Consider the following 27,620-nt stretch of genomic DNA (forward strand, 5'->3'; position numbering starts at 1 on the left):
TGAGTCACCCAGGGGCCCATAAGTCATTTTTAAGTTATGCTTGCTTTAGAGTTTTAGGATCTATTTAATAGACCATAACTAACTTAAATTTTAACAAATGAAACATTTATATTGGTGAATTGAAGCACTTCACCAACAGTATATTTGGCATGTTGACCAGATTCAATTTCATGTTGTGGTTAGGATTTAGAGATGGTGTCAATGCACATTTATGAAGAACAATTTTCTTGTTTGTTTTAATCAAGTACAGAGGCATCAAAATAGAGAAATAAAATGTCAAAACTGGTAGGAAAAAGAAACGAGTGGTAATGTATTAATGTAAGTGATGGTAAATTTGCAAAATACTGAAATTCTTGCTAAATTGTGAAATCAAAGAATAACATTCAATGGCAAGAGAACAGATGCCACCGTATGAGAATATGCACATGATATAAGATGAGGAACACCCATTAAACTTAATTTTATTTCCAAATTTGGTATGAAACATCTCAAAATAGTTAAAAATCATTTTGAAAAATCTAAGAGCAATCTGGGAGAAAAATGCTTATAAAGCTTGCATTGATTTTAGATGATGTGCTGTGCGATATTCATTTATATTCTCTTTTGTTTCCTTCTAAAACTGAAAGGACAATATTTGCACTAACATGATAGCTGCCTAATTGTGGATTGTTGAACACAGGAGCCTTGTGCGTAGAGGTTAATATGGATTCATGTTCTTCCATAGCTTGTAAAATCACAGTGCAGATATAGATTTCTGTTTGATTAGTGGAAAAAGTGAGGCTTTTATGGTGACACAGAAAACCTCAAATCTTTCTACAATTCTGCTTTAATATGAGAAATCATCTTGAAAGATATTGACCTAAGCTAGAGCATTTCCTTTGTTGTAGGATAGTATTCTGGTCCCAGAAAACCCTTCCCTGAAGAAAGAATGCTGAACACTTAGTGCTATATCTGCCCCACAGTGAACTGAGTCTGGCACCCTGTAGCCAGACAGTAAATATGTAGTGAATGAGTGAGTCACCATTTATAATTATTTCAACATTTTTTCCTTGTCAAAAGTAGCCTTCTTGTTTTTAAAAATGTCTGTAGATAAAGTCCTAACACAACAAATAATTGTTATGAAGTGGTTTCCAAATCCTAACTTAAAACATTTTATTTCAGAACATACTTAATATGGCAATACAATAAGATGGATCAGTTTTGATTCTTTGGACTCCCGAGGTCTTCAGTTCATACTCAAATGTTTGAGTGCTTTGATTTATTATGGTTATGCTAATTAAAATAAAAATAAAAATTGTGGTGAACATTTATTGATTACCCACTATCAGATCCTTTGATAAGTGCATTACATCACTTATAAGTGCTTTTCTTTCTCTCTCTCTTTCTCTCTCTTTTTTTTTTTTTTGATAAGTGCTTTTCAAAAGTGAATGTTTCAGAACCCTATGGAGCACTTGTGTAGATTAAGTCACTGTATCTTTCTCAGAGTTACTTAGCTAGTAGTATGTTATGATCCAAATAATCTTAAGTCCAGAGTTACTTAGCTAGTAGTATGTTATGATCCAAATAATATTAAGTCCAAAATCTGGCTTTGGAGTCATTCAATTTTATATGGTATGCAATTAAATTTTATTTGGTTTATTGTTATAAATCCAACTAATATAGCCTTTTGAAAGAAGGTATCAGGTTATAAATTTATGATTTAGGGAAACTGAGCATGTTTGCTTGAGATGTTCTGAGCATCATAATACTTATTCTTTTAATCATCAGCCACACTGTCAGTTTTATTAGTCAAACTTTGATACTGACTGAACCTCAGAAGCATACTGATACACTGATACGTGTTTCACGTATCTTATGATACATGAAGAGTAACATTTTCATAGTATTATATAATGTGATACCCTCCACCCTCAATCCATGTGTAGATGTGCTATATCTTAATGACTATTATTTCAAGTTTTAAATATTTGCTATTGCCCTTTTTTTCTATCAAGGGAAGATTTTGGACTTCTTGTAATTACTTCAAAATTCACTGTAGTTTTACATCAGTGACAATGAGCACATGTGTGGAAACTAAAAGAATTCATTGAAATTCATATTAAAATTACCCCCCAAAATGGCTCAAGTATATAATACATGCTTGATATATTTTACAAGAATTTTCACAGTAAATCGTTTTTTCATTATCCCCCACCCTCAGTGTGTGTGTGTGTGTGTGTGTGTGTGCGCGCGCGCGCGCTCTCACAAGTATGTCTAGGAAAGAGAAGGAGAGGGAGAAGAGAAGAGGACAGTAGATAAAGGTAGGTAGTGGAACTGTTGTTCTAGTACCTGAGAATTTTATTAGTGTTATAAAAATTCAATAAAAAAGGTATCTTTAGATTTATTCTTAGGATATAACATCAATTTGATATAGAATAAAGTGAAATGGCATATTGACAATCACCTAGTATTTCTGTAGAGAAGATGTAATACACTTTAATGATTAAAACAAAAGAAAGAGTCTCTCTGTACTTTTAAGGAAAACATATCTTTTTAGTATAGATTTAATTTTTCTTAATATTCAGTTTAGAAGAATCACTGTATCTGATGAAGTAAGTATATTATTATTATGCAAGTTCTATGTGGGTCAAATTAAAATGAACTATATCTAATTTTTATATAATTCAAACCAGAATGAAGAACTTTGATAGCAGATTTGGTATGAATATTGCAGGTTCTAAGGGATTATTTCTTTAAAAATGTTGGCTAGAGTTAACAGAATAGTCAAATATATGCATTATATATATTTTATACATGTAAGATATATATATATATTACAGTAGAGTAAAATAAAAAATGGAAAGGTCAAGTCATATGTTCTGTGTGGAATATTTTTCTAGTTAAAATATAAATTTATGTTCTAAAAAAGGAAGGAAAGAAATGACTAGGCTTAGCCTCAATATAATAAAAGGATACCTACTTGTTATAAGTTCTTTTCATTGATAATAACTGTATTTTACAGTTTTTAGCTCTCTGTCTACAATTGGCTAAGTTTAAAAACATGGCATGTGAAATGAAACATGCTTAAGTAAGTGATGATTCATTTTTTTCTGTAATTTACTGTGCAAAGGTGTTAAAAATGTTTAGTAGAAGGCTTGAAGAATAATTTATGTAATAATTTCAATGCCATGTCCCCCACATTTGCTTTGATAGGTTACATGAATTACTTTATTAAATAGCTATTGTCAAAAAGTTAGACTACATGGTGCGTGCAATTAAAAACCGTATTGCTCTTCTATATATGCCTACGTGTAAGTGACCCCATGGGTCTCCCAAAGTGAGCCTTTAACGTTCCAGAATTTTTACTATGCATCTGTTGCTGGCATCTAGCCTCCCACCCACACAGGCTCAGTTTAACTAAATGAAGTTTATGCTAGTGCAATAAAGTATGTAAAGATGAAGTAATAACATGGGAAGACAGTTACCTTATTAGTGGGCTTGCTGAAAAAGCTTCATTAAAATGTATGCACATATGTGAAAGAAAACAGAGTGTGTATGAGTAGGAGAGCCTAGATAGTAATTTATCCAAATAGTATTTCTTACATATCTTTTTATGTTATATATTCCAGATGGGATTTATACAGCTCAATGAGGACTTCATATTTATTGAACCACTCAATGATACAATGGCCATAACGGGTCACCCACACCGTGTATATAGGCAGAAAAGGTCCATGGAGGAAAAAGTCACAGAGAAGTCAGCTCTTCACAGTCATTACTGTGGTATCATTTCAGGTAATGCCTTCTCCCAGAAGAGTTTAAAAAATATGCAATGTGAGATGAATACATTAAATTTTTTTTCTTCCTTTCTGTCTGTCCGTCTGCCTGCCTATCTGTCCATCTGTCTACTAGTTTTATACTTTCTCAGAGTGTCGAATCTCTTCTGGTTAATAACAAATATATTTATTTTAGACTTTCTTCTAGTCTTCTATGAAGTGCTACATTTTAATAGCATAAAAATGTGACTCCAGGAGGACTTCAGAGATTAACATATAACATGCCCTGTATCTCTCTCAAGCTGTGAAGTGTTCCTTGCAGGATGACATAGTTCCTTGAAGTGTTCTATGCACTGGCATAGAAATGACATCAAGAGAATTCCTGATCTCCTGAAACCAAATACTGTGAACTCATGGCCTTATTTTAGTCCACCTCTTTGAGAACATCATAGATATCTCTTTTCTTTGACCAGATGCCTCTTCTATTTCTCTCTTCTTCTTTTTTTTCTTTTATTTGGCCCAAGTAAAAATCCTATTGGAGGTTAAAATTAACAGTGTGATAGGAAGAAGGGTAAAGATTTATTTCTTTGAATTTTATTTTCAGTATCAAAATACCTTAAATCTGGACGTTTCAGAAGCTCATAAACATTTCCAACCATCAAATCCTAGTGTGTTTGTTTGCCTGCCAGGTCTCTACCAAAATAAAATGGGGCTGACTGTTTTGTGTGCTTTCTTCCTTCCTTTGACAGAGATCTCTATGATAGCAAGAATGGTAAGGAAAATGAATGATTTCTATTACATAAATAGGACCTGAAAGTCATAGCCAACACTCAGAAAATAATTTTAAGTATCTCTAGGAAAAATTTTAAGATACCTAATCCAGACATCTCAGTGAATATTCACTGATAGAAACATTTCTAGTTAGAATCTGAGGAAATATGAATTTATTCAAGGATTTTTGTTAAGACATAAAAAGTTGACTTGCAGATTTAAAATTAGGTGTTAGTATAGTTAGTATAATTTGAAAAGTGGTTATGGTATTTGAGGCTAGTGTAGGTATGTGTCTTGTGACAGTTGGTTGCACTTGCAATGGCCATAGGATGTTCACATCATCGCTTACTTAAGGGTGTTCTGGTTCAGAAAGAATTACAGTATATTTCTGTTTAAATATATCTATTGCAAATTAACCTGTGAGTTCTTTTTTCTTCTGTGAAAGTTCATGGTATCAGTCTCTATGGGAAGCATCTTCAAAAGGAGTTAAGTGAATCTCTGTGGCACACTATTCACTGTACATGGTTTAGTCAATTTGAGTGAGACACATTCCTCTTCTCTTTTCTAAGAAGTAGAGGCACAAAGGCGATAAAATTGCTCAACAGAAGTCATAGCATTATGACCAAGCCAAAGAAAGTCTCTTGTGTTGAGAAATGATTGCAGCAACAACAACTTGGATTTAGTCCTTTTAAGGAAATTGTCTTATATGAGTTATACTAAAAATCTACGCTGTGCAACTTTCAAATCATAGTAAGTTCCAGCTGTTCTAATTACTCATGTCCAGGATGACACAAACCTGGCTTTGTGTGCCATAGTGCATAGAAGAAAGATTTCTAGAAAATTCTTAATTTTAATAGGTTTATAAGGCATAAATACACATTTTATATTTGGCAAACATTGCTCATAGAGTTTCTAAATTTTTTTTTAGGCATGACTGTTACATGTTAATTGATCGATTTGGGTCAGACACTTGTGTGCAAGGAGTATTAAGCTCTCATTTAGATGATTTACTGAGTTTACCTATTTTCAGACACTTTTTAAAGGCTTAGAATTTTAAAAAATGGTTTTGAAATTAGCATTATGTGAAATAAATGTTTGTACCTCTTAATCCCCTTCTCCTATTATACTCATCTCCCACACCCCTTTCCTCGGCAACCACCAGGTCATTCTCTATGTTTATGAGTCTGTTTATAGTGGGGTTTTTTTGGTTGTTTTTTTGATGTTTTGTAGATTCCACATGTATGTGAAATCATATAGTATTTTTCTTTTTCTGACTTAACTTACCTTAGCATAATGCCCTCTAGGTTCATCTATGTTGTCATGAATTATAGCTGAATGAAAGTCCATTGACTATATATCACATCTTTATCCATTCGTTTTTCTAGAGACACTTAGGTTGCTCCATATCTTGGCTATTGTAAATAATGCTACAGTAAACATAGGGATGGGTATATCTTTTCAAGTTTTCACTTTCTTTGAGTAAATACCTAGCAGCAGAATTACCAGATGATGTGGTATTTCTATTTTTCATTTTTTGTACAACCTCCGTACTGTTTTTCTACTTTTGCACCTTAGTTTCTTTATTTGTACAGAAAGATGACCAGTCCCTCATGGGGACATAGAGCTAAATGGCAGCTCTTATTCTTAAGAGGCAACTAATGTCTTATTTTAGACAAACTAGTAAGTGAGTAATTATAGTGTAGTATGACAAGAACACTGGCAGACACAGCACACACAAGAAACCAGGCTTTGGATATCAAGGGGTTGAGCTGCGAAGATCAAGTAAAACTTATCCTGACTACAGACTTACATCTCTTTGAAAAAGGGAAACAGAGTGTGTGGATTATGATAACAGACTTTGGAGTCTTTGCCTGTGTTCACAAACTTATGCTACCATTTTCTAGCTGTGTGACATTGGAAAATGTACTTTTTCTCTCTCAAAAGCTTCATTTACAGCAAAATGGAAATAGTGATACCCAAACCTCAGGGCTGTTCTCAGAATTAAATGAGATTGTGTGAAAATGAAAAACTTGTATGAAGTTTTTAGCACATGTTGTTAGGCAGGGAAGAATTGCAGGCAAAAGGAGCAATACATGCAAAAGTATAAAGGCAGGAGAAAGGTAGTCATGAACTAGATGATGAAGGGACTTCATTGTGTGTGCTATGGTAAAGACACATTGGTGACTACACATTTTCAAATTTCTTTGCTAACTGAAAGTGTATGGTATCAACTATATTGTTTTTATACATACCTATGGGTAGAAAATGGTCTCAAGATTTGAGAGACAATGAAGCCGTCAGAGAAAGCAACTTAATAAATAGATTACTTCAAGATGCATGATTCATACACAGTGATTAACCTGTATGATGGAATCAACCGTGAAGTTGAGATTCTTAAGAAACATTCTAGAATGTTCCATGTACTCTATTTACATATAACATGCAAATAAGGATGTAGCACACTGATAAACTGGAGCTAACACAGCTGTTGCTAGCTGGGGCAAAAAAGTAAACTTTTTTCTCTCTCTTACTTTGTCTATTCATCATTCTTGCTACAGTTCAAAAGCCCCTTACTTTATAATTCTCCTTTTGGTTTCTGCCCTTCTTATTTTTCTTGCATCTCCATACCCTCCATGGGTATATCTTCATCCATACATACACCCCCTAAATGTAAGCATTTCCTAGGGTTTCATCCTTTTCTTTCTATTTCTTGCTCCACAGGCTTTCCTAAGGGTGATATAATCCAAATCCACAGGTTCAACTTCACTTATACATTGATTACTTCCAATCCCCACTTTAACCTTTCTCCTCTCAGGTGTTTAATCATTTGTACTCAGTTGTCTCTCAGATACTTTAGACTTAATACATCTAAAGCTGAGCTCATCATCTTCCTTCCCTCATTTCTCTCCTGATATCATCCACCATCTACCTAGTTACTCAAAAAACTAAACAACCTCCCACCCCCACACAAACCAAAACAAATAAAAACAGCAACAAGCAAGAGTAATTCTAACCACCACCCTTTTCTTCCCCTACATTTGATTTGTTTTACTGTGATGATGTCTACTTCCTAATATTTTATCCATCTTCTCATCCTTTCTGTTCCTACCATTGCATGATTTTGACATACAAGGTCAGTGACATATTCATGTATGAGAGCTGCGTATATATTTCCCCCTATAGTTTATTTGGTGTTGACCCTGCCAAGACAAGTCTTTTCATCTACTTGTAGGAATGCCTGCTACTAAATATTACGAGTGTCTATAACAATATACTAAGTGTAGGTAGGTTTGAGATTATAATTGAAGAAACTACAGAATTCATTCCTCATTGTCATAGACCTCAAGATACAGATAAAACCAATTTCCTATGTTGTCCTTCATCAAGGACTTTGGTTTTAATTACTAAATATGGATCCATAAAATGTACTTTTAACTCTTATGATCCTGTTGCAGACAGCTACTGTTTTTTTTTTTTTTGTGGTACTTTTATTAACTTAGTTAACTGATTCTACTTGATATATTGGGTAGAACTTTGTTCATTAAGTAGGTTTTAGTCTGGATCACTGCTAGAAAGAAAATGAGAAAGCATAAATTATGAAGACATTTCAGGACAGTAAAATTTCCAGCAATGGTAGTGACCCATTTCACATTAGATCTCAGATATAACTCAGCTGGGCCTAGGAGTCAGTGATAGAAGGGAACAAGTAGTTCAAAAACTCAAGGTATAAATCCTGGCACCATGAAAAGAGGGGAAGAAAGGTGGAATAGATAGTATGCAAAGTAGAATGGAGTAGCCTTGAATTGAAATGACAAGCCAAGACCATAGTACCTGGAACAGGTGTCAAGGAAAGCAGTTTATTAGAAGCCACCATGATGGACTAGAACGATGAGAATACATACTTTGAAAATCAAAACAAAGTTAGAAACACCCAGGAAAACATGACTAATTGAACATACATGTTTACCTCGTGGAACTCTACTAAACACTTATGTTTAATTCTAGGGATACAATAATTAAAATTATTGTAAAGAATATAGTATAGATATCGGCTCACAGGTACAAGTTCGGGAAAAGAGGTGGTAGCAGTTTAATGACATCAGTAGAATTTTGGTAAATGACAAGGAGCAGAACAGATAATCACTGATTTAACAATGGATTGTGGAGATGGTTGCTGAATTATAGACATTTATTAGGACTAGTTGAATTGTACACTTCAATGGGTACATGTTTTCTCATGTACATTATATCAATAAAGCTGTTAAAATAATAAATTCATTATTGAAATGCCACATGCATGTAGGTACTACACACAAATGGTGTGTCCAGCTGCTGAATTTTTCCAAAATGAAGATTACCGTATAGTTAACACTTAGATCACAATACAGTAATTATAGCACCAAAGATGTCCCTCTTATGCCCATTCCCAGGCACTAATATCTCTTCTTCCAAGATATTTACTACCCTGACTTCTAACATCACATCTTCCAAGTTTTTATGTTGCTGCTTTTGCTGAACATTTTATCTGTGAGGTTCACCCATGTTTTTGCACATTGTAGGTGTTGGTTTATTTTCCTTGCTGTAGAACGTTCCATTGTATGAATAGGCCAAAATTTCTTTATCCATTATACTATTGATGGTTATTTGAATTACTAAGAATAGTACTACTGTGAATAATTTGTACATGTGATTTGCATGCATTTCTGACGAGTATGTATTTTAGATCATTGATCATTCATTGGGTATGCTAGTGCTCAACTTTGGTAGTTACTGCTAGCCAGTCTTTCAAAGTTTATCCTAATTTAAACTCCCAGCCTGTATGTGTGTAGGAATTCCATTTGTCTCCACATTCTTGTCAACACTTAATATAATCATCTCTTTATTTTAGCCATTCTGAGGATTTTCATTAATTTAATTAATTGTGGTTTTAATTTGCATTTCCTTGAAGACTAATGAGACTGAGCACCTTCTCATATGCTAATTAGCCATTTGGATGTCTTTTTGTGTGTGTGAAATGGCTGTTCAAGTCTTTGGCTAATTTTTCAGTTGGGCTATCTGTTACTGATTTAGAATAGCTTTTAATTTCTTTATTATGTAAAAGTATTGTAACTGTCTTCTCCCACTTGGTGGCATGCTTTTCATTCTGATAGAGGCATGTTTTAATAAACAAATTTAACATTTTTATGTAGTTAAATGTATACATATGTTTATTTCTGGTCACTGCTTTTATTTGGCTATGTTTGAAGAAAATTTCCCTAAGGTTATAACTTCTGTGTGATCCTGATAGAAGGCAGAACCAAGTGTTTTGTAACCCATGCATAATGTTTTAGTAATTAAGGGCCTCTGCCTGAATTGAGATGTGTGAGGCAATCACTTAAGGTACTTTCTGCAAGTAGACCTTTATTTTGTCACTGATTTCAAAAAGAAAATTGTGATTTTCTTTAATTGGGGTATTTTATTTTATTTACTCTGTACTAGAAATTTTATTAATGCAATCTTATTATAAGACATCAACAACACTAGAAAGTAGGTGCTGTTATTGCTCACTTTACAGATGAGGAAACCAAGGCTGAGCGATCTTAGTTTCCCAAGTGGTTGAGCTAATAAATGGTAGAAGTCTGGTCTATTTGATTCCAAAGTCATACTGAAAAGCCAGATGCCCTCTTAGATTCCATGTGTGCAGGAAACTTGTTTTTGCTCACCTTTGTATCATCAGCATATTTTGGTATTTAATAAATGTTTTTTAAAATTATTGAGGAAATGGAAATTTTTTATTTACTTTGCCAATCTGGAGTCACATTGGAAAAATCCATTTCTCTATTGCAGATAAAGGAAGACCTAGATCTAAAAAAATAACAGAAAGTGGAAGAGGGAAACGGTATTCATACAAATTACCTCAAGAATACAACATAGAGACTGTAGTGGTTGCAGACCCAGCAATGGTTTCCTATCATGGAGCAGATGCAGCCAGGAGATTCATTCTAACCATCTTAAATATGGTAGGCAAACTTTAAAGTGCGCTTGGAATTTTTTCAAGAAAACTCTAAGGAAGAAATGTGTGAGTATAATGACATTCTTTAAAAATTAACTCATTACTCTTCCTTTCTTTTATTGACATCAGTAAAAAAAATGCTTTGGATATGTCAAATTGTTCCTATCTCAAAAGAGATATCAAATAATAATTTACATTTTCTAGTAAAAGAAACCATCCTTATTGTTGATTTTGATGTGATAAAACTCTGTTATTCTTTTCTCTCTTTTTTTATGCCCTTCTTTTCATTCTCTTTTATAAAAGGCTTTTTGCTGAAATTAGAAATGTTATATTTTTTTGTATGCATGGCCCTACCCAAAGTATTATACATTATGAGATGGAAGAAAAGTAGAGATTGGTAATCCACTGAGCTCTTACATAGGTATGTAAAATTTGATGTCAGATATAATACTAGTTTATGAGTAAGACATCATGGCAGATAGCTAAATTTTTAAGTATCTGGATCACATGTAGCTAACCTCAGTTGACAATTTCTGGACTGCAAAAATCTAGTTTGTACCTAGCATCTTACATGTTTACCACCAAATGAATCCTTTGACTTAATTGCATACCCTGTTGATTAAACCTCCTGCCAGGCAGAATTAGGAGGTTGGAAGGAAGGAAGGAGATTCTTAGGGGAGAAGGAACATAAAAGCCAAAGGCAAATGTCCATTTCTGATTCCATTACCATATAAGGCAGGGTAGGAACCCATGATTCAAGGGTAAATATATGATGCTTCATGAAATCCCATTTTTACTCATTTAAAATTCCGTTTTTACTGTTTTTTGCTCATTTTTATGATTTGGCTTATTTGAGCAGTGAACAGATTTTCCCACACTTCAGTCATTTCTATGTTCAGCTTGCTCCAGAACACTCTACCAGCATTCTCTAACAGGGTAGACTGACATAGGCTGCCAGCTTCAGTTTCTTCTAAGTAGTTCTAGATCTGAAAGCAGGGGTTTGGTGTGTCAGTTTTACGTTCTATTACAAATTAAATAAATACTAACTTTTATAAAAAATCAGGGTACCACATAAAAATTCACCTTGCTTTCCAGCATTGCTACACACACCATGCTTTGGGAAAAACAGTTATAATGAGAATCTGATACCATTAATCAACAATGGCCTGCAAGCTTGTCTTCCTGAGTAGCATTGAAGAGAAGAGCTTTGAAAACCTTTTTCCTTTTTGGCAGCTAGCTTGGGGAGAGAAAAAAAATACTCCAAGGAATGAATCGGGAAGTGGGATAAAGCAGGCTCAGTTTTCAGGACTATTTCTCAGAAGAAAGGAGGACACTGGCATTTTGTGGTCTTAAGAGAAAGTCTATGGTTTAGTTACTAAAATGCTTGTCTTCAGTATTGTGAAAGCTCAGCTTTCCCTCTGTATCTACTGAAATGCCAAGACAGTCAAGGCTGCGATGTGTATCTCAGAAGGCTAGATCTAAATTTCTTGGTATTTAAAATGAATTACCTAAGTTATTCTTGCCTACTAAGCTTAATTTTTAAATTACTTAAATGTTATAAATATTTCAACTAAACCGAGACTTCTCCCATGTCTGGGCTTTAAGAAAAATAAATATGGTTTTCAGTTTTATTATAGGATTTTTATTTTTATTTGTTTTTAGGTTTTTAACCTTTTCCAACACAAGAGTCTTGGTGTGCAGGTCAATCTTCGTGTGATAAAGCTTGTTCTGCTCCATGAAACTCCAGTAAGAAAGTCTTGAGTTTTTTGTTCAGTTAAGTGGGTGAGAAGTTGTGCTCAGGTACTTTTAAGTAAAGTGAATGTGAACTGAAAAATCCAGAAATAGCTACTAAGTCACTTAAACTATACATGAAACTGGCCTTTAGATTTGGTTAATACCTCAGTTTTATTCTAAAAATGGAATGTTCATAGTTTCCAAGGTTCCTGACAACAAAACCTTAACTTTCCAAAATGTAATTTTTAAAAGTGATTTTTAATGACAGTTTTATTTTCTTATTTAAACATGTGCTTTTGAAACCTTTTCTTATCTGTAATTTATTTTAAATAGAATATTCTGTGGTACTGTTTTAGTATACTACTTAACTAGAACTTTGGAAAACATTTGGTCTTAAATTGTAGAAATAATTAAGTTATTTAAGTCTAAAAGTTCTGCATTCTTAATACACCTCTCTTCTTTTTCAGAATAGCATGGAACAGATTTTGTAGTTATTGTACCCTCACAAAGTTTCAAGATTTTTAGCTCAGGCTAAATTAATTCTGAATGTCTTCCAGGTTCTAATTAATGTTGTTATGGTCAGCAGTCTGCTTTAGTAATTCATGATGTCTCTGGAGTTTTTCATTTTTTTGTATATCTGAGAATAATTTGCCTTAAAGTGAAATATCTTCTTTTGCAGGCAGATCTATATATTGGGCACCATGGAGAGAAAATGCTAGAGAGTTTTTGTAAGTGGCAGCATGAAGAATTTGGCAAAAAGAATGATATACATTTAGAGATGTCAACAAGCTGGGGAGAGGATATGACTTCAGTAGATGCAGCTATACTTATAACAAGGTAAATTTTCCAAAGCCAATTAAATGACATTCCTAATTCAATGGCTGTGCTGTTAATCGGATTAATTTCTTCAGAGAGTGTTTTTATTCCGGGGTTTGTGTTCCAAAAAACTTTTGGCATAATGATTTTTGTCATCTCCCTCAATTCATAATAACTGATTTTATTAAACAGGCACATTTTGGATGGCATATTGACAAAACTTTTGGCTAGTTAATTAAAAAAAAAAATTCTACTCTGTGTTTGATAGGAAGACATAGCCATTGATGATAAGTAAATTTAGTGGAACTTCAAGATGTTGAAACTACTCTGTATGTTTTTCAGTCATCACCATATGAATAAAGCAGCCAGTATGTTAAACTCAGCAATAAATAAACTCTGGTACCATCTGAGAAAAAAATTTCAATTAAATCTCTAGCTAATTAATTTTTGGCTGCATTGTGAATGTCTGTACTACTAACAAACATTTGTGATGCAGCGTCAAGAGTAAGTATGAAAAGGTGAAATAATGGGCAACAATACACTCTATATGAGCACTCTATGTTAGTAATCATAAATTTCTTGCTTAGGACTATTAAAAGTGAATAGTAATTCATTATTCCCAGGCAGTTTAATTTTAGTATCAATAGTATTCACATTTCACATCATGAATACCAGTAACATCTAACCATGATTTTCTGTAGTGGATCTTTTGAATTCATGAGAGCTTCTTGTTGCTGAATTATATAAAAACGATTCTAGTTATAAATCATGAAGGTGAAAAAAATCTATTGCAAGAACACAGATGGGCTTTCACTCACTTCTAGCTATGTTGGTGTGCCTACTATTGGACTTATACAATAAGCAACTAATCAATGCTCTAATCCATTGGAGTATGAGCAGTGCAATTGTACAATCTCTGAAAGAAACGAAAATTTATTAAGTGAGTGCCACAGTCAACCCAAATTTCTGCCTGGGGACAGTTATTTGACTGATACTGCAAGTTGGAATCTACATAGAGCACCATGATCGATCATGCTGAGGGTAACAAAGATGAAGGTTTTCTGCAAGGAATGGTGCCAAGAAGTCCATGTGCAGATCATCTGGAAGTACTTTGCAGGCTGGTCTGAACATGTATAGATAGAAACTTTCCAAATGCATCAGAGTGCTACAGCTACAGAGTTTAGATTTTTAAAAGACACTAGGAGTTGAGAAGATTCAGGCCACAAGAGTGGAGCAACCTTTTTAATACCTTGGTATCACTCCTGGTATCTAGCTGGGAAAATGGAAACGTTGAGCTTTCATAGTAGGGAACTTGATCTAGGGAAATATCTACTCTTGACCTACCCTAACAAAGCCTGAAATCAGGCACCTCTATGATATTTAGGGAAGATAGAATTTGGAGGTAGAATCCCACCAATTTATGAAAGTTTGGGAATTATCTTGAGCTTTAGATAGATCCTCCCTACTAAGGAATAAACTCAAACCTCACTAAGTGCAGAGTGACCAGCCAGTAATTGAACTGCCTTCTGAAACAAGAGTTAGCAGTCTTTAGAGGAAGGTAACAGAATCCCGAATCTCCATAACATATCATCTACAATCTCTCAAACGTAATAAAAAATTAGCCAAGCAAAGAAACATGAAAATATGACCCATGGTCAAGGAAAAGTAGTCAATAGAAATTGACCGTGAGATAGATATTGCATTTACTGATCAAGATATTGTAGTTGAATCTCAGCAGAAGAGAATGAGAATGGGTAAGAAAAATTATTTGAAGATGCAATGGCAGAAACTGTTTCCCAAACTGATGAAAAAAAGAACCTTTTGGACCTAGGTATATCATAGAAAATGAGAGAAAACCAAAGATACAGAAAATAAGTTTTGAATTCCCCTATTACACAGGGGAAACAGTGTTAAGATCGATGACTTCCTATCAGAAAAAAAATGAGTCCAAAAGACAGTAAATGGTACCACTAATGTATGGGGGAGAGGGAAACCCTATCAACAAAAATTCTCAATGAATTTTAAGATTTGAGAAAGAGAGAAACAGAAAGAGCTGATGGGGGAAAGGGAGAGAGAGAAGCTCAAGCAGACTCCTCACTGAGCATGGACCCTGATGAAGGGCTCCATCTCACCACCCTGAGATCATGACCTGAACTGAAATCAAGAGCCAGACACTTAACTGACTGAGCCACCCAAGTGCCCCTCTCAATGAATTCTTTAATATGTCTTCTTAATCTATGAAAATGTATGTACACACATATACACAAAAAATATACAGCTAACATCATACTTAATGGTGAAAACCAAATGTTTTCCCATTAGAACTGGAAGCAAGGCAAGTATATCTACTCTTACACTTCTGTTCAGTTGTACTGAACAGATCAGAGCCTGTATAGTAAGATGGGAAAAAGAAAGGTATAAATATTGGGAAGAAAAAGTAAAAAAGTGTTTCTTTTCACAGATGATATACTTTGGTACAAAGAAGATTTTAAGAGATATAGTAGTAAAATTGCCAGAAGTTATAACTGGATTTTTCAAGGCCACAGAATATAAAGTCAATTTATAAAAACAATTTTATTTACATATAGTGGAAATGAACAGTTGGAAAAATTTTATAGTAACCTCCCAAACCATAAAGTATATGAAAATAATATAACAGAAAATGTGTAAAACTTCTAAAATGATACCTACATAAGCACTGCTGAGAGAAATTAAAGATCTAAATAAGGGTTTTTATTTACTGAAAGGCTTAATATTATCAAGATGTCCATCTTCCCCCCATTGTCTGAGACTAACTATAATCTCAATGAAAGTTTGATGCCAGCTTTTTTTTTTTTTAAGAAATTGACAAGCTGATTCCAACATGTATTTGGAAAAAGGACACACAAGAATCAAAACAATTTTGTAAAAGAAGAATACACTGGGTGGGCTTACATTATCTGATTTCAAAACTTGTTATATCTGGTAGTCAAAACAATGGGGTTTTGGCAGAAACTTAGTGGTACAGATGAATGAAATGAAATAAAGAATCTGGAAATATACATAGACATATGTGGTATTGACTCTCAAAAAAACCCCACCAGTATAATTGAGTGATGGGAAGATAGTTTACAATGAAATGGATCTACAACAACTGGAGACCCATGTGAAAAAAATGAATCTCAACCCTGCTTTACACCTTGTGTGATGGTAATTCATAATGCAACATCAAAAGCTATGTGAAAGGTACACCTATCAAACTCTTAGAAAAACAACGTCAACAACAACAATAAAAAAACCCAGAGAAAATCTATGTGACTTGGGGAGGATGATAATTTCTTAGATAGGATACAAGGAAAGCACTTATCAGAAATTCTTAAAAATAATCATTTGGACTTTTTCAAAATTTGGACCATCTTATGTCCAAAAGACATTGATATGAAAATGAAAAAGATAAGCCTTGGATTGGAGAAAATAGTGGCAATATATCTGTCTACCAAAGCATTTGTATCTGAAATGTAAGATATGTGTGTACATATATATAATATATAAACATATAAAACTTTAAAACCCAGTAAGAAAGATGTACAAATAGAAATGACCTGTGTTTGCTCAAATACTAGCTGATGATCTTGAATTGATTAAATGACCTCTCTGAGTCTCGTCGTCATTGACAAAATGAGGATGGTGGTACTGGTAAAGAATATAAGATATCTTGTGTTATATGGTAGATCTACCGTACAGTGAATTTGAATAATTTTACTGCAAACAAATAATTGTATAAGATCCTGTGTAGACTTTTAATCATGTGGAAGACCTACTATCAGAAAAATATTTATTGTTATATTACAAATGTTTTTATAATTTTGTCAGCTCATAGTTAAAATTCACTTTCCTTTTTTATAAAATTATAATTTTGTAACATTGTGTGTCAACTACACTCAAAAAAATTTTGAAAGAATTGTAATTTCATCCCACATTATCTTAATACATTTAAGAATCATTTGTTACTACTATACGTATGCTCTAGAACATTTTATTTTGTCTTATCTTACATTGCTAGGGAAAGCTAGTGACAAGAGAGGTAAGAATGGTTAGTTAAGAGTGTGGCTTTTAAAGCTTTATAACATAAGAAAAAAATATTGGATGTAACATTCTTTTTTCAGAGCTTTGAAGAGAAAAATGGTATTAGAAACAAGGAATACAATTAAAGTTACGGTATTGGTAGGGCAAGACAAAACTTGCATGTAGAGAGGATGATCCTAATATTATATATATTTTACATGTATATGGTTAAATACAATGTATTTAGTTATATGAATACATAGGAAATAAAACTAGAGAAATATACATTAAAATGTTAACTATTTTTTGAGTAATAAAAAACATCAAAAGGCAAAAAAACAATGTTAACTATAAGTAGTCCCAGATACTGGGGTTATAGGCTAGTGTTTTAACTTTATTATTTTATTTCTCAAATTTCTATAAAAAATATATACCATTTTAATGAGAAAAAAATAAGAGTAATCAAATTATGAATATCCTCTTTAGTCTCAGAAGCAATATTTTGAATACCTAACAACCATGAAAAGGAAGATAGATCTCGTCAGGTGAAAAGTATATAAAGCCCAATTGTGGTTAATGCATTCTGACATGGTTATTTCTAAGGTATCTTTTAGTTATGGATCAAAAACCAAAGCTTCATTGTCTATACAGGATTTCTGCTCAAAACCCAATGCAGAAGGCTTTTTTGAGGGGTAAAATTTGCTATGGTTTTGCTAAGCCATTTCCTGTTTTATGGAAAAAAAAAATCTTTGTACACCTCTTCAATCCTGAATCCTGTAGTAGAAATGTTGACTTTAATTTTTTGTATTCTGATAGCGAGGACTTAAAATAGGGTCTAATAGATAGCTTTTGACTTTTGGATTGCATTAGCAATAAATAGAAATAAAATGGAAAATAGAAAAATTTTTGGTTGAAAATAGGAAAAAAACTATCAAGGGATATACTTTGATAATATTAAATATTGGTAGATGCTGACAAGTAAATCTCCCTTTACTTCTCCCCAGGAATTTTTATGAAGGATCCCTGTTTCCACATATCACTCCATATCCGTGCTGTAACAATGAAAATCAGCCCACCAGAGGGAATATGTTATTTCTAAGTGGCCTAGCACCATTTGATCAGTAAAGTCTAAATGAAAAGTTTGAATAGTTGAGGTGGAAGGATCACCTTTTAATTAGTGTAAAAATAAAGATGATCAGATCTTTAGCTTCATAAGGAGGTTGTGAAAGATAAAATGAAAATTTAAATCTCCATGGATTCCATGGTCTCGTCCACATTTGACAAGCTAACCTCACACTGCCCAGTTTCTAGTATATTTTTTTCTTAGGTAATTTTTGAGGTTGTAGATTATGTGAGCACATTAGTAGGAAGGAATTTTAGATAGCTGTTAATTTTGGTTTCAAGTAAAATAAGTATTTTCATAAATCTAAACCTATCTGCCATAATATATTTGTTAAATTGTTCTGTGTGATACAGTGGATTTAACAGCTTAAAGCTGACCCAGTGTTTGTGGGATCATAGTAACAAAAACACAAAACATGTCCTCTCAACTGTCAACTATATGATTTCTCAGTATAATATTCATGTACTCCTTGAAATGATGGAGAAGACATAAATTTCTCTTGAAAATACTCTTAAATTTAGAGTTTAATTTGTTAATGGTAGTTTTGATTCTGATATTTACTGAAATGTTTTTGGTTTATGTGCAGTACTTTTGTAAGTTAGTTTTAAACTAATGCCATTGGCAAGTAAGAGAGAAAATTTAATAAGATACACAAATGGTAGAAATATATTAATTTGATACGACTCATAGAATAATTTCTGAATGAATCATTTATAGGTATATCCCAGGGCACTATAAAACTGCACAGTGAGACTTATTCTCGGATGCATCTTTATTCTTGGAAATTAAAGTCTACATTTCATTTTTTTAAGTATAAATCAGGACTTCAACAGAATTTATTGGACTTCTCGGTTGCCAGATTCTAGCAGTATCATTTCCATAAACTCACATTATGAAACTTTGTGATGCAGTCTTCAGGAGCCCTGAGCCAACATGAGCCAGAGATGAGAGAATTTCAGTCCACATGATCACAGGGCTAGGTGGCAAACAAATAATTATCCTCCTCCCCCTACCCCCCCAAAAAAAAAACTTTTGAATATTATGAATCTAAGAATATATTATTTGGGCCCTTGTAAGAAGTTGACAGTGGAAGAATTGAAGAGTAAGAATTTTAATCTGATCTGCGGTTTTTAAATGCTCAGAATTTATTCTTCAGTAGTACTGAGAGGTACTTCCACTGCTTTTGGAGAAAAGACCTTGCATTTTTTGAAATATTTGCTTTATTAATTTGTTTGCTGAGTAGAAATTGTGTGAGGGACTCTAAGTGCCCTTGAAAATAAGCAGTGCATTTGTCATAGTTTTATCATGTTGTTTGGTTACAGATGAAGTCCCTTGCTTCACATTATGTAAATCAAATAGTTATGTTGCAGCCTCATACATTATGATATGAGGTATTGTACATTTATAAAAAGAAAAAAATCCCTTTCCCTCTACATCTGAATATACTTTACACTCAGTGATTCTTGGCCCTATGGTGAAGATTTTGATTTTTATGTGATTCTTTAATTTTCTGCATTACCATATTATTCAGTATCATCTGTTGTGGGTGTTTCTCTCCCCATTTGTTTGCTGGCAAAGGCAATTGCAAAACATAACTATTCATTATTTAATACAATTCCCCAGGCTTCTTTCTCACTGATTGTGGGGCCCTTATCATGTTAAAGAAATGATTGTCCTCTTCTTTGTCTTCAGAGTAGAAGCCTTTTTCATTTAACTTTGTATTCTTTCCTTTTATCCACTGCTTGGCATATAAGAGGCACTTAATGAATCTAGCCACATCCATTTGTGTAGGCTGTGCACTACACAATGGTAAAGGGAACTTTTTACATTGTTGTGTATGTAAACATACCCCCAGAATTAAGTATGTAAACATACCCCCAGAATTAAGCACTTAATTTTAACTTAATTAAAAATTAAGTTTTTGGTTTTTTTTTTTCCACACATGTCTCTGTTTTATTATGGCAAAGGTGAAAACGCCACCTTCCCCACAACGACAACCGGTAACATTTATCCCCAAAATAACTTGGTACAAAACAGGGCTGCTTCAGAATTAAAAAAAAAAAAAAAAAAGAAAAAAAGGAAAAAAAAAAACCAAAACCTTTACATGTGTTTTTAAATCCTATCTTAAAACATAAAAGAAACAAATCCATCATTGGCTGCACAGCCCCCAGTCCACCGCCCCCTCCCGCCAGGGAGCACGGAGGAGACATCTGGGTCCTGCTCCACTTGAGGATCTGCTGATCTCTTTAGCTGGTATCCATTCTCGCACATCCTATAGAACCAGGCATGGTATCCCTGTGATGAATTTGATTTTTATATATTCTGATGCAGAAAAGGGCTAAATATATCTGGTCATTTACTAGTGACAGATGTCAGCAAACCTTTTCCATTCCTCTTCATCAGTAATTATACTCAGGCTCTGAATATGTTCCACCACCACAGGGATGTATTTTCCTGCATCATTTGTTGTTGGTTTTGAGCCAGAGACCATCTTTGTCCAAGTTGAGTACCAAAAGAGATGTCTCCCTGGAATTTTTTGGTAGATGGAGAAAATTCTATGTAGTACTTAGAGGAAGAATTGAGAAACTAGACATCAAGAAAAGACAGTGAAGAAAGAAACTCTTGGAATGTCAGCCACTTGGTTTGGATGATTTGGGGCTATTCATATTTTCTTGTATTACTTACTTTAGATCCTCTGGGAAAAAAATGGGTTTGGCTCATGATGGGGTAGGGAGGCAAATTGTGTGATTATTAGCTGGTGAAATATGATATATTTTTGAAGGTGGTTGCTCAGTGGAAAGATGCTGGGGGGTTAGGGAAGAGTTAGGGTCTGCTTCAGTGGCTGTCAAGCAATCATTTGGATTTTAAAAACTTTCAATTATAAACCTGGGAACAAGTGTTCCAATAAATGTTTTGTTTAGATGTACAAAATTTTCAGTTTTGTATCTTAAATATTGAAAAAGGTGCTGTTCACTGGTTTAACTTAGAAGCTTTGGATATGGTAGTTCAAGGGATTACTTTTAGTGGGATAAAATTTCAGTATGTTTTCCCTTATTTATTTAGAGTTGTCTTTCTAGTTTAGGCATGTATTTTCAGAAAGATCATTTAAAAAAAAAGGTATTAAGATACTCAATGCTGATGGACAATCTGCCTGTTTGGTTCATGAAACTTTCTTTTTCTTTGCTATTTATTTTTTAATAATTAGCAAAAATTAACTAATTTTGCAACATTAATTTGGTTGGAACTGTAGATTTTTAAAGCATATGCAAGTAATACTGATAAGATTACATCTTATATATAAAAGATGTTCTATGTAGTGAAGATTAATGCATAAAGTGATAATAGCCAACTTTCAATTGATCCAGAAGGGATTAACTAGTTTTTTTCAGATTTATCAGAAAAAAAATAATAGCTTATTTGAGAAAAAAAACATTTAGAAATTTAAATTCGTGAAAACATGTTATGCTGTTCCTGTTGTTTGGAAATACACAGTTATCATTACATAGCACATTTTAACACTCCATTACGTGTATTGCATTTGGATATGACCCACTCCCTTGCAGTCAGATGAGAGGTTTCTACAGTAGCGCCTCTCTAGCAAAGATATCTCTGATATGCAACATAAAAGCAGAGGCAGGAGAAAGCATGGTTGCTAAAACAAACCCAAGTCAAATATTTAAGGGTGGAGTTAATTAACTGAGAAAAGGAAGAAAAAAGGATAACGTGCAAAAGGGCCTCAGTTTCTGCCTTCCCTGAATCCTCCTGAAATATCAGAGAAATATTCTTAGCTAAGAGACCCACAGGAATAATAAAAGTTCAGATGATTCTTTGTGAAGAAATTCATGTGATAAACTAATATACTTGTACTATTTTTGTTATTTATAACTGCAGAATGGTAAACACTTGCCTAATACTGAATGTGATTTAAATGTATTAAATTTTGGGCAGCCCGGGAGGCTTAGCAGTTTAGCGCTGCCTGCAGCCCAGGGCCTGATCCTGGAGACCCAGGATTGAGTCCCACATCAAGCTCCCTGCATGAAGCCTGCTTCTCCCTCTGCCTGTGTCTCTGCCTCTGTGTGTGTGTGTGTGTGTGTGTGTTGTGTGTCTCATGAATAAATAAATAAAATCTTAAAAATAATGATAAAAATAAATAAATAAATGTATTAAGTTTATATTAAGTCCATTTTGTGCCTCGTGTTGAAAATATATTATTTAACATTATGTTGAACTTTTCCCTTCTCTCCTTTGCTCTAGTAATCAAAGATTGATTCTATATCTGTTTTATAGAAATCATGTCTGTCAGATATTTTCCAAGAGGAATAGTAAAAAGTTATAATAATTCATTGTTAATATTAGCTTACATCATTCTGTAGTTCATGCATATCCATGACTGTCTACACAGACTTTTTCCTGCTCCAACCTTCTGGAAAAGAAATGGCAATATTGTAGGGATCACTAATTTTTACAATAATTCATAATTAAAATAATCTCCACTTGTAGAAAGGTATCTCTGAAGAAAAATTTAAATATAATTTAAGGTTATTGCAAACATCTCATTGAGGCAGATGTACAGTCTTTTTAGTAGTTTGGTAAAAGAAGCTGTATGATACAAAGTGTAATAAAAGAATAAAGACCATATGGCTTGATTCTATGTACATAAGATCTGATGTTAACAATAGGTACATATTTTATTTTTTTATATTTAATTACTGTATGATAGATTACAAATTGTATTCACTTCATTTAGTTATGTGATAATCTGCCTAGATAATCATAAAGTGTTTTCATTATAGACATATTGGAATTGTAGAAAAACTATAATAAAAATCCTCTTACATGCACAGATAAGCAAAAACAAAACAAAACAAAACAAAACCCTGAAGAGCTTCTGAGGTAAAGTGGGGGCTGCCCTGAGAGGAGTTGTTGGACCTAAGAATCTGAGTTCTTGGGTTTAACACATGAAGAAAAACTTTGAGGCTTTGCAAAGTGGGGAAGAGATGCTGAAATGATTGCATATAGCCAGAACCCTTAGATAACTATACCCTTGATAAAAGTTATATCCGGTAGAAGCTCAGCAAAAGAGCACAAGTTGTCAACAAGAAGCATTCTGGTTTCAGCCATGACCCTGGGTTAGGAAAAAACAGCTCCTCTGGGTATTCACCACCACAAATATGACTTCAGCGTTAAAACACTTGTTGTTGAAAGCATAGGCAAAACTACTCTGAGGGGGCCCTCCATTTATACCATAGAAGGCAACTTAAAATACAACTAAATGAGTTTACAAGATAATTTAAAAACACAAAATGACAGGATCTTCCATTGTAAGAGCCAGGAGATTTCCAGTAAAGAATAATTTAAAAAGCTAGGATTATTTTTTTAAAACATATTTACATGATTGAACATTCACACCAAAAAAAAGAAATATGAGAACAATATGTTTTTGGGGAAAAAGTTGATTTGAAAATTGAGGAAAATAAAATGCTTATAAAATAAATAGACTTAAAATCTCAATTTCTGAGTTGAAGAGTAGATTAGATGCAATTGAAGAGAGCACTGGTGGATTGGATGATAGATCTGAGGAATCTTGCCAGAAGGCTGCATAGAGTGTAAGAGATTGAATTATAAAAGAGTGCTTTAGAGTTACAGACATCAGAAAGAAGATCAGATATACACCTAAAGGAATTCTAGCACAATAGAGAGAATGTGAAAGGAATAGGCTAAATGGATAATGGTAAGAATTTGTATGTGTTCATAGGTTCTTCAAATTAGATTCCAAGTACCAAAGAAGAAAAAAAAAAAAATCAGTACCTAGACACATCTAGGTGGGACTGCAGAACTACAAAGACATAAAAAAAAATTTAAATTAACCAAAAGCCATGTTATTTATTTCTCATTAAAAAATTAACCAGAAAACAAATGCATGAAAGAAGAGCAAGTTGATCACTGACTTGTAATCTATATTTATGAATGCTAGAAAAAAATGAAATAATATTTTTCATGTGCTAAGGGCCAGTAAAGTTAACCTAAAATTCTGTACTTGGCCACTATTCCATTATGAATAAATACATGGGAAACAATGTATCTAACACCTTATTATTCATAGATCCTCACTGAAGGAGTTCCTGAAGGATGTACTTAAAGAATAATGAGCTCTCTAGAAAGTAAAGATCCAATATGTTACTGAGAAAATAAATTGCTAAATACATGGGCAAATCTAATAATGGTTTTGAAAATCTAAATTGAGATTTGAAAAATTGAGATAGGATTATAATGTCAAAAAAAAAAAAAGGATTATAATGTCAGATAAAAATAACATAAAAGATTGAAGGGAGAGGTTGGATTAAAAGTGTTTGATGCTTTGTTTCTTTTTTTTCAGGAGGAGCCTGAAGATAATTTTTAACTTTAGACATTTCAAGTGAATGTGGTAGGCAGAATAATATCCCTGTTCTAATCTATAGACCCTGTGGCTATGTTATCTCACATGACAAAAGGGGCTTTGTGGATGGGATTATGTTTCAGATTTTGAGCTTGGGATATTTTCCTGGATTATCTAGGGGAGCCTAATGTAGTCACAGGTGATAGGGAAAAAGGGATGTAAGAGAGTTAGAGAAAGAGATGTGATGAGAGAAGCAGAGACAGGCCAAGTGATACCATTGCCAGCTTTGAAGATGAAAGGGAACTTGTGAGTCAAGAAATACAGGCAACCTCTAGAAGCTGGAAAGGCAAGGAAATGGATTCTCATGTAGAGCTTCCAGAAGGAACCCAACACTGCTGATACCTTGCTTTTAGCCTAGGCTTATGACTTATGACTCCAGACTTATGACTTTGAAACTGTAAAATACATTTAGGTTAACTGACCATATTTGTGGAATTTGTTATAACAGCAATAGGAAACAAATACAATGCAATTTAAATTGGAAGTAACCATAAATTAAACACAATCTAATGTTACTTTTCAAGCAGTGGCAAAAAAAAAAAAAAAAAAGAGTGAGAAAGAAAGAGAGAAAGGAAAATAAAACTAGATAGGAAGAAAAAAAAACTAGATAGGAAGGAAGAGAAAAACAAGGAAAGAACAAAAGTATAACTTGGAAAATAGAATTCAGAAATAATAGAAAAATCCAAATATATATATAATAAAATATTAAATTCACTTCCATATTATATGAATAGATTTTCATAATTTTAACCATACACTATTTATAAGAGACTTAGAGAAAATGAAATCGAAAATAGAACAAAGAAAAAAGATATACCAAGAAAATATCAATGTATTACTAGTATATTAGTATTTGTTAATATCAGACATAATATACTTTAACACAGAAAACTCTAAAATAAGAAGGGTTTCTATATAATAGTAAAAACTAATTCAAAATTAATTATAAAAATTCAGAAAGGTAATTTAGTTTTATCATAAAGGAAAAATTAGCAGAATCACAAGGAAACAACAAATGTATAACCAGAATGGAATTTTAACACATTTTTCAGTAACAGATTTAAAAATACAGAATTTGTCAATTTTATATCAGAGTTGGTTATATAGCTAGATCCAATGAATATGTATAGCTTTGCTCCAATTTGAGAATATACATTTTTTAAATTCCAAGATAGTTAACATACAGTGTTCCATTAATTTCAGATGTACAATGTAGTGATTCAACAAGTCTGTATCTTACTCACTGTTCACTGAACATCTACTCTTAATCCCCTTCCCTTTTTTCACCCATTTCCCCCACTCACCTACCTTCTGGCAACTACCAGAGGTGGTTCTCCGTATTTAAGTGTTGGGTTTTTGTTTATTTCTTTACATTTTAAATATGCATGGAGCATTAATAAAATGATGCACAGATATTAAGTCACAGATGCTGCTGATGAGCTAAGCAAAATGTGAATTGACACTAACCATTGTTATTATTAATATAGATGTCATTGGTGAAATTGACAGGACTGTTGCACTTAGTTTTTTCATTTTTCATTTAGAAATGGCATTCAGATGACTATAACAGAGAGAGGACTAAAAAAAAATATTTATTTTTCTCCCTCACATATACACAAAGACTAATTATTGTTTGTAATACTAAAAATTCTGTAGGATCTAAATATCTACTCATCAGGAAATTGTTTAACTTAGGGTACAGAAATAGTATCAAGAACAACAAAAGACAACAAAACCATCAACTTACTTTTGAAAGCTTATTGGCATCTGGCATTGTTTTAAAGATTTTTTCCTGTGTTAGCTTGTCCAACACATCCACTAAACTCACATTAAAATGTTTTATATATGGGGGGTGCCTAGGTGGCTCAGTCGGTTAAGCATCTGCATTCAGCTCAGGTCATGATCTCAGGATCCTGGGATTGAGCCCCATTTTGGGCTCCTTGTTTAGCAGGGAATCTGCTTCCCCTCTGCTTCTGCCCTTCCCTTGCCTATGTGTGCATGCACGTGCTCTCTCTCTCTCTCAGTAATGAATAAGTAAATAAAGGTATGTATGTATGTATGTTTTATATGTGTTAAGTCACCTAACCTGCACTATAAACCTACATGGTAGATAGGTATCATTATTACTTCCTCTTTTTTTGTAGATGAGATGAAAGAGGTACAAGATTAAGTAAATTGCCTATGGTCACATAGCTAGTGAAAGGTAGATAACATTGTGCTTTCATATAGCTTGCCTCTTAGGCTCATAACTTCTTAAGGAATGTTCTTCAAGATACTGTATTCAATAGCAAATTGTAGAATATTCTTAGATACTACCTGTGTAAAAATACTAATTTCCTCCTGCCCTTTATAAAGTGATTACAATCAATCTTTTAAAAATTTTGCCAGTGTTACAATATGAAATATTTTTCTGTTTTAAACTGTGTTTTTTACATTTGAATCTTCTATCTGGAAATTATTTCAAGTGCCTGTGAAGCAGAAATCTTAAAATATTTGTCAAACAGAAATCCATGTCCCAATACCAAATACTATTTTTTGTAATAAAAAATGAAATCTGTAAAGTTCAAAACAAGATAGAATTTTATTTTTTGAAATATTCTTAATGAAATAGGGCATGTTTCAGGATTATATCAGGAAAAATTTGCCATTAAAAATTTAACAATTCTCCCATTTTCTTAGAATTCAATTTTATTTTCAGTTCTATTAATTTCTTGGAGATAAAGTGTATGGTTCAGTTCACGTAACTCAAAAATGAGTCACAATCTCTATTGACTGTGGAAAAGTTTATTTTTACATCCATTTTCTGTTTCCTTTCTAGGAAAGATTTCTGTGTTCACAAAGATGAACCATGTGATACTGTTGGTAAGTGTGTATAAAAATTTTTATACTTTTGTGGAGTTCTGGGCACATTTAACACATCATTTGTTGAAGTATAGGAAATGATATGAG

The 27,620-nt window shown here is 33.2% G+C and overlaps 1 protein-coding gene across 1 annotated transcript in view; it reads left to right on the forward strand.

Annotated features, from left to right (window-relative positions):
- Nucleotides 1–27,620, forward strand: part of ADAMTS19 (ADAM metallopeptidase with thrombospondin type 1 motif 19) — a 228,433-nt gene that overhangs the window by 42,129 nt on the left and 158,684 nt on the right. Inside the window, exons 3-7 of the mRNA XM_049091890.1 lie at nucleotides 3,609–3,774; nucleotides 10,353–10,525; nucleotides 12,181–12,264; nucleotides 12,932–13,089; nucleotides 27,490–27,533. Of these exons, the coding sequence (XP_048947847.1) occupies nucleotides 3,609–3,774; nucleotides 10,353–10,525; nucleotides 12,181–12,264; nucleotides 12,932–13,089; nucleotides 27,490–27,533 (625 nt within the window). The remainder of the gene's footprint in view (nucleotides 1–3,608; nucleotides 3,775–10,352; nucleotides 10,526–12,180; nucleotides 12,265–12,931; nucleotides 13,090–27,489; nucleotides 27,534–27,620) is intronic.

The sequence above is a fragment of the Canis lupus genome, chromosome 11 (assembly GCF_003254725.2).
Source record: "Canis lupus dingo isolate Sandy chromosome 11, ASM325472v2, whole genome shotgun sequence".
Lineage (NCBI taxonomy): Eukaryota > Metazoa > Chordata > Mammalia > Carnivora > Canidae > Canis > Canis lupus.